Source organism: Eurytemora carolleeae, unplaced genomic scaffold (genome assembly GCF_000591075.1).
Source record: "Eurytemora carolleeae unplaced genomic scaffold, Eaff_2.0 scaffold60, whole genome shotgun sequence".
NCBI classification, from domain to species: domain Eukaryota; kingdom Metazoa; phylum Arthropoda; class Copepoda; order Calanoida; family Temoridae; genus Eurytemora; species Eurytemora carolleeae.
This window is the reverse complement of record NW_019396087.1, coordinates 194,349-207,326: the sequence shown is the minus strand read 5'-3', so window position 1 is coordinate 207,326 and position 12,978 is coordinate 194,349. Positions and strand designations below refer to the sequence as shown.

The 12,978-nt window shown below is 33.7% G+C and overlaps 1 protein-coding gene across 2 annotated transcripts; it reads left to right on the top strand.

Annotated features, from left to right (window-relative positions):
* Positions 1-255: 255 nt before the first annotated feature.
* On the top strand, positions 256-3,937 carry LOC111718307 (uncharacterized). 2 transcript variants are annotated; one of them, XM_023493863.1, is made up of 3 exons: positions 269-1,985; positions 2,016-2,121; positions 2,424-3,937. In XM_023493863.1, the coding sequence occupies exons 1-3, from the start codon at positions 372-374 to the stop codon at positions 3,857-3,859; spliced, it is 3,156 nt and encodes a 1,051-aa protein (XP_023349631.1). In that variant the 5' UTR covers positions 269-371; the 3' UTR covers positions 3,860-3,937. The 2 variants fall into 2 exon arrangements, with proteins under 2 accessions (XP_023349632.1, XP_023349631.1); XM_023493864.1 differs by having other exon boundaries at positions 256-2,121.
* Positions 3,938-12,978: the final 9,041 nt, after the last annotated feature.

Genomic DNA, 12,978 nt, shown 5'->3' with positions numbered 1-12,978 from the left:
TATACACTTTATTGTTCAAAAACTTTTTTTAAGCAAGGTTCAGTTAGTTAAATATAACGTTATAACTAATCTTAGCATTAACCAATGGCCTTTTTAAAAGCATTAATAGAAAACATTGATTTTACTTTGGGTTTCTCTCATATCTCATGATTTTATGGAACTTTTACGTTGATTTTACGTGCGTAGAATTTCAGTTCTGAAATCCCAAGTTTTCTGCAGACCTGCGGGCTCTCCACACAGGCAAACCTGCCTAGTGTTTGGTTGCCGGGAGATTTGGTCGGGGTTGGAAATTCCCGGCTTCAGAAACTTGTGATACTTATATTAGGCAGTCGGAGCTCTCACATCATCAGTCTAGTTTCATCTACTCTAGGATGAGAACTCTTCTACTTGTTCCCCTCCTGGGACTTTGTTCTACTACCCCTCAGGATCTGGATCCTGAAATTGTTTCTGGAATATTTGGAGATTTACCCCGTGCCGGTGCTTCAGGTTATGGTGTACAAGATGATGGAAACGCTAAAAATACCAATAATCCCTCCGCTGGGACAATCAATGCTGTTGTACAAATTGTCAAAGACACCCCTGCTGATTATGTTGAAGAGACTTCTTCTTACACAGAAGGAATTAATAAGGCCGTAGTTGAAGTCAACACAGATTTTAAAAACTGCGCTGAGTACACAGAGAGCCTTGGATATGAATGTGTACCCTATTATCAGTGTAGCAATGGTAGCATAATCACTGATGGAGAAGGTCTTATTGATGTTAGAGGAGGGTTTGGAAACTTAAACCCTACTGATAGCAAATGTCCTGGTTTCCTTGACGTATGTTGCAAGGATCCTGATTTTATTCCTCCTCCACCACCTAGAATAATCTATCAACCCAAGTGTGGAAGAAGAAATGATGCTGGAGTTGGAGCAAGGATTCAGGGGTTCACTGAGGGAGAATCTCAGTTTGGAGAATGGCCACATATGTGTGCTGTCTTACATGACAAATTAAGTTTAACTGGAGAATCTACAAACCTGTACAAGTGTGGAGGATCCCTTATTGCTCCAGGTGTTCTCATTACTGCTGCTCATTGTATCAAAGACTTTGTTAATAGTCCAACCTCACTTAAGATTCGATGTGGAGAATGGGATACTCAAAAGCAGTCTGAACCTTACAAACACCAAGATAGAATTGGTAAAATAGTTCAAATTCATCCTGAATTTGATCCCAGAAACTTGGCCAATGACTTTGCACTTGTGTTCCTGAACCAGGACTTTATTCTAGACTACCACATTGACACTGTGTGCTTACCTCAACCAAATGAGCAGTATGATGGTCAAGTATGCTATGCCACTGGATGGGGAAAAGATAAGTTTGGTGCTGATGGAGTTTATCAAGTTGTTCTGAAAGAAGTTGACCTCAGGGTTGTGAATAAAATTGAATGTCAGGATAAGCTTAGACTGACCCGTCTTGGAAAAAAGTTTCAACTTCATGATTCGTTCATGTGTGCTGGAGGTTCCAAAGGCAAGGATACATGCAAGGGAGATGGAGGAAGTCCTCTTGTCTGCTCCAGAAAATCTGATCCAAACACCTATGACCAGGCTGGAATTGTTGCCTGGGGTATTGGCTGTGGTCAAGATGGAACACCTGGTGTTTATGCGGATGTCAGCAAAGCTGTCTGCTGGATTGACTATGCCATGACCTGCCAATTTGGAAAAACTACTGGAGACTTTAACTCCTACTTTGGAAATACAAGACAGGCATGCGGAGCATGGTTTGATGCTAAAATGAATAAACTGAGGCAGCAATACCAGGAGTGTCAGGTCAACTGGTTAAATCCGGGAAAAGAGGCCATCAATCAGGGTGGTGAGGGTTCTTATGTTGACTTGCAAAATTTTGAGAGAGGAGGTGGAAGCTATTCAGCAGCAAACACAGCCGATGTTGTAAAAGCAGCTGATGGATATGTTGATCCAACTAAATCATCTGATGGTGGTTATGTTGACCCTGAACAATTGTCTGCTGGTTATATTGATCCTGCCAAATCTGCTGAAGGGTATGTTGACCCTGTCAAATCTGCTGAAGGATATGTTGATCCTACAAAGTCTGCTGATAGCTATGTAGATCCTACAAAATCTGCTGGTTCATACTAATCAATTTTATTTACTATTTATATCATAAGACTAACATTGTAAAAAATAACTAAAGCATTTCTTGCCATTTTTCTCTAATATTCATTCAGCTTTCAATTTGATAAATAAATAATAAGATTTAAACATCATTGTTCAAGAGAATGTAGTGCTAATATAAAGAAAAATAATAAATATGTGAAAAAAGAATTAACAAATAATTATGATATATCAAAGCATTTATTTCCTTTGGTTGATTTCTACATTACTTCTTTGACTATTGCTGTAAATTGATTAGTATGCTCATGTACACAGCGGATCACAGTTCTGACAAAACAAATGAGAGTTTGAACAATAATCCTGCTGACTATGTTCTGGAAACTGATTTTGAAAAGTCCAATGTAGAAGTCAACACAGATTTTGAAAACTGCGCTGAGTACACAGAGAGCCTTGGATATGAATGTGTACCCTATTATCAGTGTAGCAATGGTAGCATAATCACTGATGGAGAAGGTCTTATTGATGTTAGAGGAGGGTTTGGAAACTTAAACCCTACTGATAGCAAATGTCCTGGTTTCCTTGATGTATGTTGCAAGGATCCTGATTTTATTCCTCCTCCTCCACCTAGAATAATCTATCAGCCTAAGTGTGGAAGAAGAAATGTAGCTGGAGTTGGAGCTAGGATTCAGGGGTTCACTGAGGGAGAATCTCAGTTTGGAGAATGGCCTCACATGTGTGCTGTATTGATTGTTGAAGAACTTGCCGAAGGTGTAACTGGGAATCTGTACAAATGTGGGGGGTCCCTAATATCTCCTGGAGTTATTCTTACTGGTGCTCATTGCGTTGATGAATATAAAGATAAACCAACTAGTTTAAAAGTAAGATGTGGAGAATGGGACACTCAACGAGAGTCAGAGCCCTACCCACACCAAGATAGAGTAGGAAAAATTGTCAAAATTCATCCAGAGTTTATTCCCAAAAATCTCTTTAATGATTTTGCACTGATATTTCTTGAATCTGAGTTTAATCTTAACTTCCATGTTGACACAGTCTGTTTACCAGAACTTTATGAGAACTATAACTTTGAGACCTGCTTTGCAACAGGTTGGGGAAAAGATCAATTTTCAGCTGAAGGGGAATATCAAGTTGTATTAAAAGAAATTGATCTTGGCATAGTTAACAACATTGATTGTCAGGAACAGTTAAGACAAACCCGTCTTGGAGAAAATTTTGTGTTGGACGAATCATTTATGTGTGCTGGTGGGGCTGTTGGGAAGGATACCTGTGAAGGAGATGGAGGAAGTCCACTTGTGTGTCCTAGAAAGATGGATCCTGAAAGATATGATCAGGTTGGAATAGTTGCCTGGGGTATTGGGTGTGGAGAGACGGACATTCCAGGAGTCTATGCTAGTGTAAGTAAAGCAGTTTGCTGGATAGATTATGCTGTAACTTGTCAAAATGGTAATTCTAACGGAGATTTTAATTCCTTCTTTGGAAATACACAAGATCAGTGTGGAGATTGGTTTAACAAGAAGTTTGATGAACTAGACTCTAAGATTGAGGGGGCAAACCCAGCCTTAGCAAATGTTTTCTCAAATATCCGACAACAGTATCAAGAGTGTGATGTTTTCTGGAACCCAACCAAAGACCACTTAGGCTCAGATTCAGGGATTGGAGTAGGGAAAGATGCAGGCTCTCCTGTTCAGGAAAATGGAGGAGATGAAGATGAAACTGATTCAAATCCGTATTAACCACTTAATCAAAATAATTTAAGAAAACTTTCCACATGTATTGTAAAAACTGCCCAATAAAAATCCAGACAATATTAATAGTTATGTACCAATTATTGTTTTATTTAAAATGATTACAATAACAAAAATAACACTCCATTAAAAGATGTGAATGTCGGCTTCACAAACATACCCTTAAAAGCTTTGTCTGATCAAGAATGAATTATATGTCAATATTTCAAATTTCAAAACTGTTTATTTTTGGTTGTTGTTTCTCCCCAATTTTGACTTGCACATTTCTACAGCAGGAAAACATATGGTGATTATCCTAATTTTATATTTTTAAACCTTGTAAATCGACAATATCTTTAACATTATTCATCAGATATAGGTTTAAAGGGTGCAGTTGTGAATTGGGAATTGTCATCTTTGATGGAGAGTCACTTAAATCACAAATATAGTGTATTTAATTATTTAGGATAATCCTTTTTAGGTTATTTTTGTCTTAAAATGTGGGGGGGGGGGGGTTACTCCCTCCGCCCATGATTTTCCCTTAGAGTTTTAGATCACTTACTTTAAAACTTAAAGTGCTGACGCGGTTCAAAAATAGCTTTAAAAAAGTACGAAACAAAACTTTTTTGGAAGTTATTGAAACATTGTTATGAATACTTTAAAATATATTAATTTTAAACTATAGTTCAATAAATGAAAAATTTAATGGCTTTTCTGATTGTTTATAGATAATAGACTAGAGGCACAAGTCAAAAAAGTTTTTTTTCTAAAATTTGTCAATCTAGACTATATCGAGTATTCTATCAAATTCTAGACCTGAAAATATTGTAAATAACAGTGAGCCCTTCCAAAACGATTTGAGTTTTTGCCAGAAACTCAAATTCCTAAATATTGAAAACATCGGAAGGATTTATTAAATGTCGTTTTCTAAATCTCCAACAATGGAGCTCTTAAAAGATTTTCCTCGCATATTTCGTGGCTATTTATTTATTTTTAAAGAAAAGAGACCAAAAATTTACATTCGGGAAAAAATATCACTTTCAACAAAGCCATTTTAACTTACATACAGTGAAACCCTTAATAACGAAACATCAAATGTCGTATTCTTCACTTTCTGATAACGGAATGTTGCAGATGTTTAGTTTTTTAATTAAATGATTATATGGAACTCTTTAAAACTATTCCCGCATATACATGGCTATTTATTTATTTTCTCAAATACTGAAATTTACGTAATATAGTATAAAACTTGAAAATTGTTAAGACGACATTTGATAAATTCTTCCGATGTATTCGTTATTGAGGGTTTCACCGTATGTCCCTTCGTTATGCTGCAAGCAGCTTCTTCTGCAAAATGACAGCTTGAGAAAATATACGACAGCTTCAGCACATTCAGTACAATTACTAAGATTTAGGGATATATTGCTTCTAGTTTTAATATTCTCAGTAGGAAAGTCCATTAAAAATGTTCAAGGCGACATTTGATATATTCAAAATTAGACTACTTGATCAAACAGAATATATATTTAGAAATATCTACGACATCGGGTTGCAAAAATATAGGGATTAGAAAATCAGAGTTTTTTGAAAAAACAACTCATTTTCTTTGGGTTGGTTTGGAATATTAACTTAGTAAACTGTTCTATAGTTTTCTTCCGATTGTTTTTAGCTTAAAACTTAACTGCCTAATGCCTAATGACCAGAATTTTTAGTTGTGATTCCAAAAACTTTTATTTGTGACTGAAAGCGAACGAAGAAGTCCTTCATTTTATGTTATTTATCAATAAACAACGCAAACTAAACAGTTGTCTTCAGTTTGCTTAATCCAATTACTTTTAAACTGTAAGAATTCCCAACATTTTGTGGATTTTGACTTTGTTTCCTTTTTGTGGCTTACTTACACTTAAGTTAGTTTTCACTGTTCATGATCTAAAAAAGCAGGTTCGTCGGTTGAAAAACAAACTTAAATTAATGTTAAGGATTGTTTTTAACGCCTAAGTGTGGAAGAAGAAATGTAGCTGGAGTTGGAGCTAGGATTCAGGGGTTCACTGAGGGAGAATCTCAGTTTGGAGAATGGCCTCACATGTGTGCTGTATTGATTGTTGAAGAACTTGCCGAAGGTGTAACTGGGANTGTCGTTTTTTTCGAAATAACTTAAAAACGGCTGACATTAGAACGCTAAAACTTGTTTACCTTATCATCTTGATATATGTGAACAATTATTTTTTTTGTGCGCAAATAGGGTAGGGTGGAGGTCAGGAGGACACTAAGCGGCGGGTCGGTGTTTCAGAAAAATTATTTATATTAAATAAGCTACAGGGCTAAAATTTATATATTTGAAAAGCCTTTGAAAAATAAATGATATAACATGTGTCACACGTTAATATTTGTCAAAACTAAAAATACTTATTATTGAACAATTTTCCAGCGCACTTTTTGAACTTTTTTTTAAATCCTCCCTTGCACCCTAATCATAATCAGCATATGCCTTTAAAAGTTGGATTAGGGACATGGTATCACACCCCCCCAATCCGTATTAGACAAAATTAGCCCAATCGGGATAGGGTTAAAGATGCCCAGGCACATCCCTAGATTTTCATACTTATTTATTAAATAAGTACTCTTGAGAATTGATTTAAATTTTGTACATATATTTTGAGGAGTAAAAATACTTAAGAATAATTAAGTTTGTTTAATCCCAGTTCGAAATTTATATACATAATTTAAATCAATTCTCAAGGATAGTTTTTAATATTGGCATTTTTCAATCGAGTTGTCCGAAAATAATGACGACGACATTTTGTAATGTTGATGAATTCTTATTTCGACAGTCTTTGAAAATACATGAATCCTATACATGGATCAATAAACTAACTAATGTTATGAAATTAAATTTTGTGTAAATTTAATTTTTTCAGGTTTCATATTTTCTTTTGCATATAGTACAATTGTTTGTTTTCTTCAGAATTTGTTACGTGTGCAACATTTTGTGAAAAGCGAAGACGAGTTTGTGCCCATCACAATGAACAATGTAGTGTACATGAAAACATTTCAAATACTTTATTTTTCAAAATTAGACTTTTTAAGGTTATCAAAAGTTGGTGTTCCATGCCGGCTGATTTTAAATAGTTGCAGGGTTACTCAAAAGTCACAAAGGATGAGACTTCAATGCCACAAAAACTCTGTGAACATGAATATCTGAAGGTTTTCTTGGTATTCGCTATTCTGTCTTTAATTTTGCAAAAATTGAAGCAAGTTTAAAGCTGCAGGGAACTTTAAAGGTATAATGTACTACAAGATCCAAAACCATATTGTACAGTCGTCTTGGAAGTATTATCCTTTACGGCTAACCCTGTATATTAATGTACGTACAGGTTTACCTACAAAGGATGTGACTTCAGAGACGACTGCACTGTGTTCTGCACTGTATTTTGTATCTCTGTTTTCAGAGATTTCAGATTCCAGCCACAATAGCATAACTTGTTTCTTTCTTTGCCAAAAATGCCATCATAACTATACTTAAGAAAAAAGACTTAATTTAACCTTGGAATTGTCTAAATTTTAAATTCTGATTTAACCTTAAATGCGTAAACGAAAATCTTAAAAAACTGTTTGATTAGTTTTTACATCCACAAACCTAGTAAACAGACTGAATGCTACAAGAAAGTCCAATAAAATTTTTATTTTAATTTTAAATCCTCAAAAGATTATCATGTTTATTTGAGACACTGTGTCATTTGCAACCATTTTTGGTCTAGAGCAGACAACAATATGACAAATGGATAATTGCAATATATATATAAATAATTTATCTGTTTATGCCTCTAGGTTTATATCTCAACATATAACATATACAATACATTATGCGAATGATGTATGTATGCTCTATAATCTGTAAAACTTTACATCTATATATACAAGTTTGGCTGGGGTGGGTGTTTGTTTGTATCTAATAAACGTCAAAACGGCTGAACCGATCGGGCCCAATTTTTTCGTGGGATCTCGCTTGACCCCAGGGAATGTTTATGAATGATAAAAAATTTTAAATTGGTGTTTGAAATTTTTTTTTATTTTAGTAAAACAATTTAAAATCTTGAAAATCCGCGAATTTTTTTCAGAAAATCCGCGAATTTTTTTTTTTCTTTGTTTTTCAATGAGAACATGTTCACAATTGAAATAGAAGATGGGCACGAAGCGCCCTGAAAGCCTAGTTTAAGTATAAAGTTACTCGGCTTTCTATATAACAACAATTTTAGTGTTTGAATGTTGATTTTGTAATTCCATTTTTAATATTGTTTTTTTTTTAAATCGACAATTTTTTCTTTGCACAATTTTTCAAGTTCAGCCATAAACCTTTCCTTGTGTTACATCAGTAGCCATAAATTTAGCGCCTGATCGGTCTATGTTTTCCTGTGCACAATTGCATAGTAATAGCGCAAATTTAAAATTCATGGTGTTGCATGCCACAATAGAAAATCGTATTGCTAGTACAAAAAACCTGCTTTCCATTTTCTCTGTGCATTTTCTCGACGGCTATAAAATTTTAAATAACCTGATTTTTAATCAAGAAAAACAAAAATGTGCAAATTTCCTTTGACAGGTTGTTTGCAAAAAAATTGCAATTTTTTTCGTAACAGTTGTGCAATTCGTTTTCTTATGTCAAAGGCTTTCCAAAAAGCTAAATTTTATCAAAATCTGACAAGTGGAAGTAGGTCAAAACAAAGATTTATTTTGTTACAGGAAAAAGCAGTCATTCAGGCAGTTAGTATTAAAGCCCGGTTTTAGGCCTAAAGGGAAGTCTTTGGGTATGTAGAAAAAGTCAGAAAATTTCAACAGCTTATAGGGTTAGATAAAGATAGAAAGACAGCCCACCCAGCCAAGCTAAACTTATATATCTTTATCATATGAATAAAAAATCATACCATGAAAGTTATTTAAGTTAAATATAAATTAAGTTCAGTTTGTTGAAAGGAAACAAAAAACTTTTGAAGACTCAGAGTTGACATAATTATTGATTTAAGATTGTATGTAACCTGTAATTTTTTATAAACTAAAGCAAAAAAGTGCTTTTGATTTATAAAATGTACATGTCTAGGGTAATAAAAAAGTGAACTATATTGAGGTTGAAGAAAAGTCAATCCAGTCTTCGGATGTAATGCAACTCTTCTTATCAGTTTGGATTCTAGACATGTGGATTCTATTTACACTCCACTTTTTCTTTTATTTGTGAGATCAGAGCCATTGTAAGCAAAAAATGTGTTCTTTAATAGTTTCTTATAATATCTACAGACATGTGTTTATCTTTGCCATCTTTACTATACAGTTGAAACTAAATTATGTACAGAAAATGCAGAAAATTCATCAGATTTAAAGAGATTTAAAGTAGGAAGATGAACTACTAGCCCNACCTCCTATAAGATAAACTGCTAATCGAACAAGTTAGTTGTGTGTTGCCAATAAACATATCTAATCTGTCTGCAGGTCTCCTACTGAGACAACATATGATGGAAAAATGTGTTCAAATTATAATGAAAATTGTTTTACAGGCCGTGATCAGAGAATTGGGGGTGCAACAGTTTTATGTTTTATGTTTAGTCTTTGTTCGTAATTTTTATGTTTTTCATCTTTTGAACTATTTCATTTTTTATACATTTAAAACCTTGTTTATAACATCTGATAAAAGTTATATATATACGTACTGCACAGACTTGGTGTCAAGCTGAAAAAAAAAATTATATCATTGAAGCAAAAATAAGAAGAAATTAAAAAGTGCGACTTGAGAAAGCCTAGAAACTTAAAATTCCAAAAGTCCAAAAATGCGTTCGGATTTTGGCTAACTTCAACAACCTTTAACTTGTGGAGTTGTATTGTTATGTTTTTTTTTTTCATCTAAAACGCATCCACCAAACTAAAAAGTAAGCAAGAGAAAAAGTTAAAAATTCATGTCGGCCAACTTGCGATTGAGAGTCAAGCTTGCCTAGGACAGAAATGTTAAATTCAATTTTATCAAAAGCTTGATAAACCTCAATCTTTTAAATCTCTATCTCCAAGTTAAAAAAGATGGAGTAGTTTCGATTAAAAAATGATTGAAACTAAAGGATACAATATAATAGGACGGAATGAGGAGTAAATGTCTTTAATGGGTTTCCATATGTGATAATATATGAGCCACCATAAAAATACAGGATGCTTGGCCTAGGTTATATGGGAAGATTTAAGCTTAGTGAATTACAAAAAGATGAGGAAAAAACATTTTTTAGTTAATCTTAAGTTGAGTAGCCATGGGCAAACTATTTTTCTCGCTTTTCCCACTTTTTTACTTTGTTACCCAGCCCTTAATTATTCATTTTTAAGTACCGTCAAATTTTGTGAGTTTTAATGAAAAGTAATTTAAAGGATTTTTTGCAAAAAGAAATATTGTTTTTAACTTATAGGGTTGGGTACAGGGCAGAAAAAAAGTCCGGTCTGTGAAAAATCTAAAATAGCCCATAAATTTTTTGTGACTAAAGCTACAGATTTAAAACTATATTATTGAAAGCCCTTGAAAAATGCATGTAGAAACATGTGTCACACTTTGATATTTGTTTAAAAAAAAAAAAATTTTGACCCTTTTTAAGGCATTTTTTTCACCCTCCCTAACACCCAAACTATTAAAGTTATCGGTCTATTTTTTTTTCTTTGAGCTGGGCATGAAAAATTGGGCTATGAACATGCATTTCAACCCTATAACTATTCTCTAAGGTCTTTTTCTAGGGGAAGAGGGCGCCAAACGCCCCTCCCCCCAGGCTATACATAGATTCATACCCCCAGCCTTTATAGGGTTAAGCAAATGTCCACATTTCCATTTGAAAGAATATGACTGAGTTGTCAATTAACCTTTATTAATATTCTTATATTTTTCTTCATTTTTTTATTTAGGACATTTTTAGGGGTTCAATATACAATTTAAAAGGCTAAGAGGCTTATCAAATATCAAAAGTTCAATTACATTTTGTAACATTTTAAAAAAGTTTTAAAACAAAGTTATGTAGCAAATGTCTTACTCCAACAAGGTTCTGAATATTTATTAAACAGATACACCTCAGGATGACTCTCAGCTATAATACTCATGTCTGTATCAATGACGCTCTTGTATCCCGCAATATATGTATTGTACAGATAAAACTCGTGCTGACTTTCAGTTATAATACTCAGTCTGTATCAATCCAGATATAACGCTCTTGTATCCCGCAATATGTATCAAACAGATACAGCTCGTGCTGACTTTCAGCTATAATACTCAGTCTGTATCAATCCCGATTTGGCGCTCTTGTATCCTGCAATATCTATCAAACAGATACAGCTCGTGCTGACTTTCAGCTATAATACTCAGTCATGTATCAATCTAGATATAACGCTTTTGTATCCCGCAATATGTATTGTACAGATACAACTCGTGCTGACTTTCAGCTATAATACTCAGTCTGTATCAATCCCGATTTGGCGCTCTTGTATCCTGCAATATCTATCGTACAGATACAACTCGGATACAACTCGTACTGATTTCAGCTATAATACTCAGTCATGTAACAATCTAGATATAACGCTCTTGTATCCCGCAATATGTATCAAACAGATACAACTTGTGCTGACTTTCAGCTATAATACTCAGTCTGTATCAATCCCGATTTGGCGCTCTTGTATCCTGCAATATCTATCAAACAGATACAGCTCGTGCTGACTTTCAGCTATAATACTCAGTCATGTATCAATCTAGATATAACGCTTTTGTATCCCGCAATATGTATCGTACAGATACAACTCGGATACAACTTGTGCTGACTTTCAGCTATAATACTCAGTCTGTATCAATCCAGATATGACACTCTTGTATCTTTTAATATGTATCGTACAGATACAACTCAATCTCAAACTCAAGGTTCCTCAATAATCTGTATCTTACACTCTGTTCTCGTACATGAAACAAAGAATCTTGTTTAACTGACTTATATTTTCTTGGTATTTAATTAATAAAAGTAATTAAAGTAAATCGTAATACATGGGTAGTGGGTACACGTGGATTTAACGGTTCTCTGTCAATATTCCAGAAAGCTTTGACTTTCGATCACAATTTGACCCATTAAACATAATTTTTTAGCCTTTTTTCTTAATTACTTTTTTGTCGGCATATGCCTTTTTAATGAATAAGCATAGAATAAACAAATCTGTAGGGTAAAAGATTGTTGAATGATAAACAAAATTACGTTTGATCTTCTCAGAAATTAACAAACGTAAAAGTGTACAATCTTAACAAGCAGAATATATGGTTTACTACGACTATTTATCCCATCCCAGAAAAGCTGAGGACATTATGTAATTCAAATAAATAAATAAAGAGATTCTAAACATAACAGAAACAACAATTCTCTTTTTCTGCATTGCATTTTTGGACCAGAAACACTTTCTTATAAAGGTTTTGAGTCTCAACCACAAGCTAAGATTGTCTAATCTCTTTTATCTTTGCAACCTAATGTCGTAGATCTTAAATATTTCAAACTATGAATTCTGTTAAATTAAATAAGATCAAATATCAGAGTTAAAGATGTGGGACTTTGAAATTTGAGTTTGTGACAAAGGCTTAATTTCTCTCATCAACTTTACAAATATTTTTCGTACATTGTACAGTAAGGTATGGTACTCTAGATGCGCTCCGATGCACTTGAAATGTCGTCTTCATAGCAATGGACACTCAAAAGTTTCACTTAATAAGCCAAGTCTATGCCATTTTAAAGTTAAAGTTAATCTATACACATTTTACAATTTTCTCTAGAAGTAATTTTAAAATATAAAAATCACCAAACCTCTCAAGTTCTGTTTACGGATGAAACAGATAAATGCAGCCCCAGGCAGTTAATTGCCTGTTTTCTCTCTATTGTAGCTTTACATTTATTATGTTAAAAAACTAAATTCATTTTTATTTGAATATTTTTTTTACAAAATCAAAAAAAATTTTGACTTGAATTTCCTTTAGAGACTGGTTTACAGATCTAGGTTTAGAATTTGGTTCTGATTTTTTTTCTGAGGTTGAGTAAGTTTGATTCAGTGTTTGGTTTATAGTTTGGTTTATAGTTTGGTTTATAGTTTGGTTT

Bases quoted from the DNA above. Each gene is read 5' to 3' on its own strand.
- LOC111718307 (XM_023493864.1), top strand. From the start codon at position 372: ATGAGAACTCTTCTACTTGTTCCCCTCCTGGGACTTTGTTCTACTACC. The intron at 2,122-2,423 runs GTTCATACTAAT...TCATGTACACAG, and splicing joins AGATCCTACAAAATCTGCTG to CGGATCACAGTTCTGACAAA.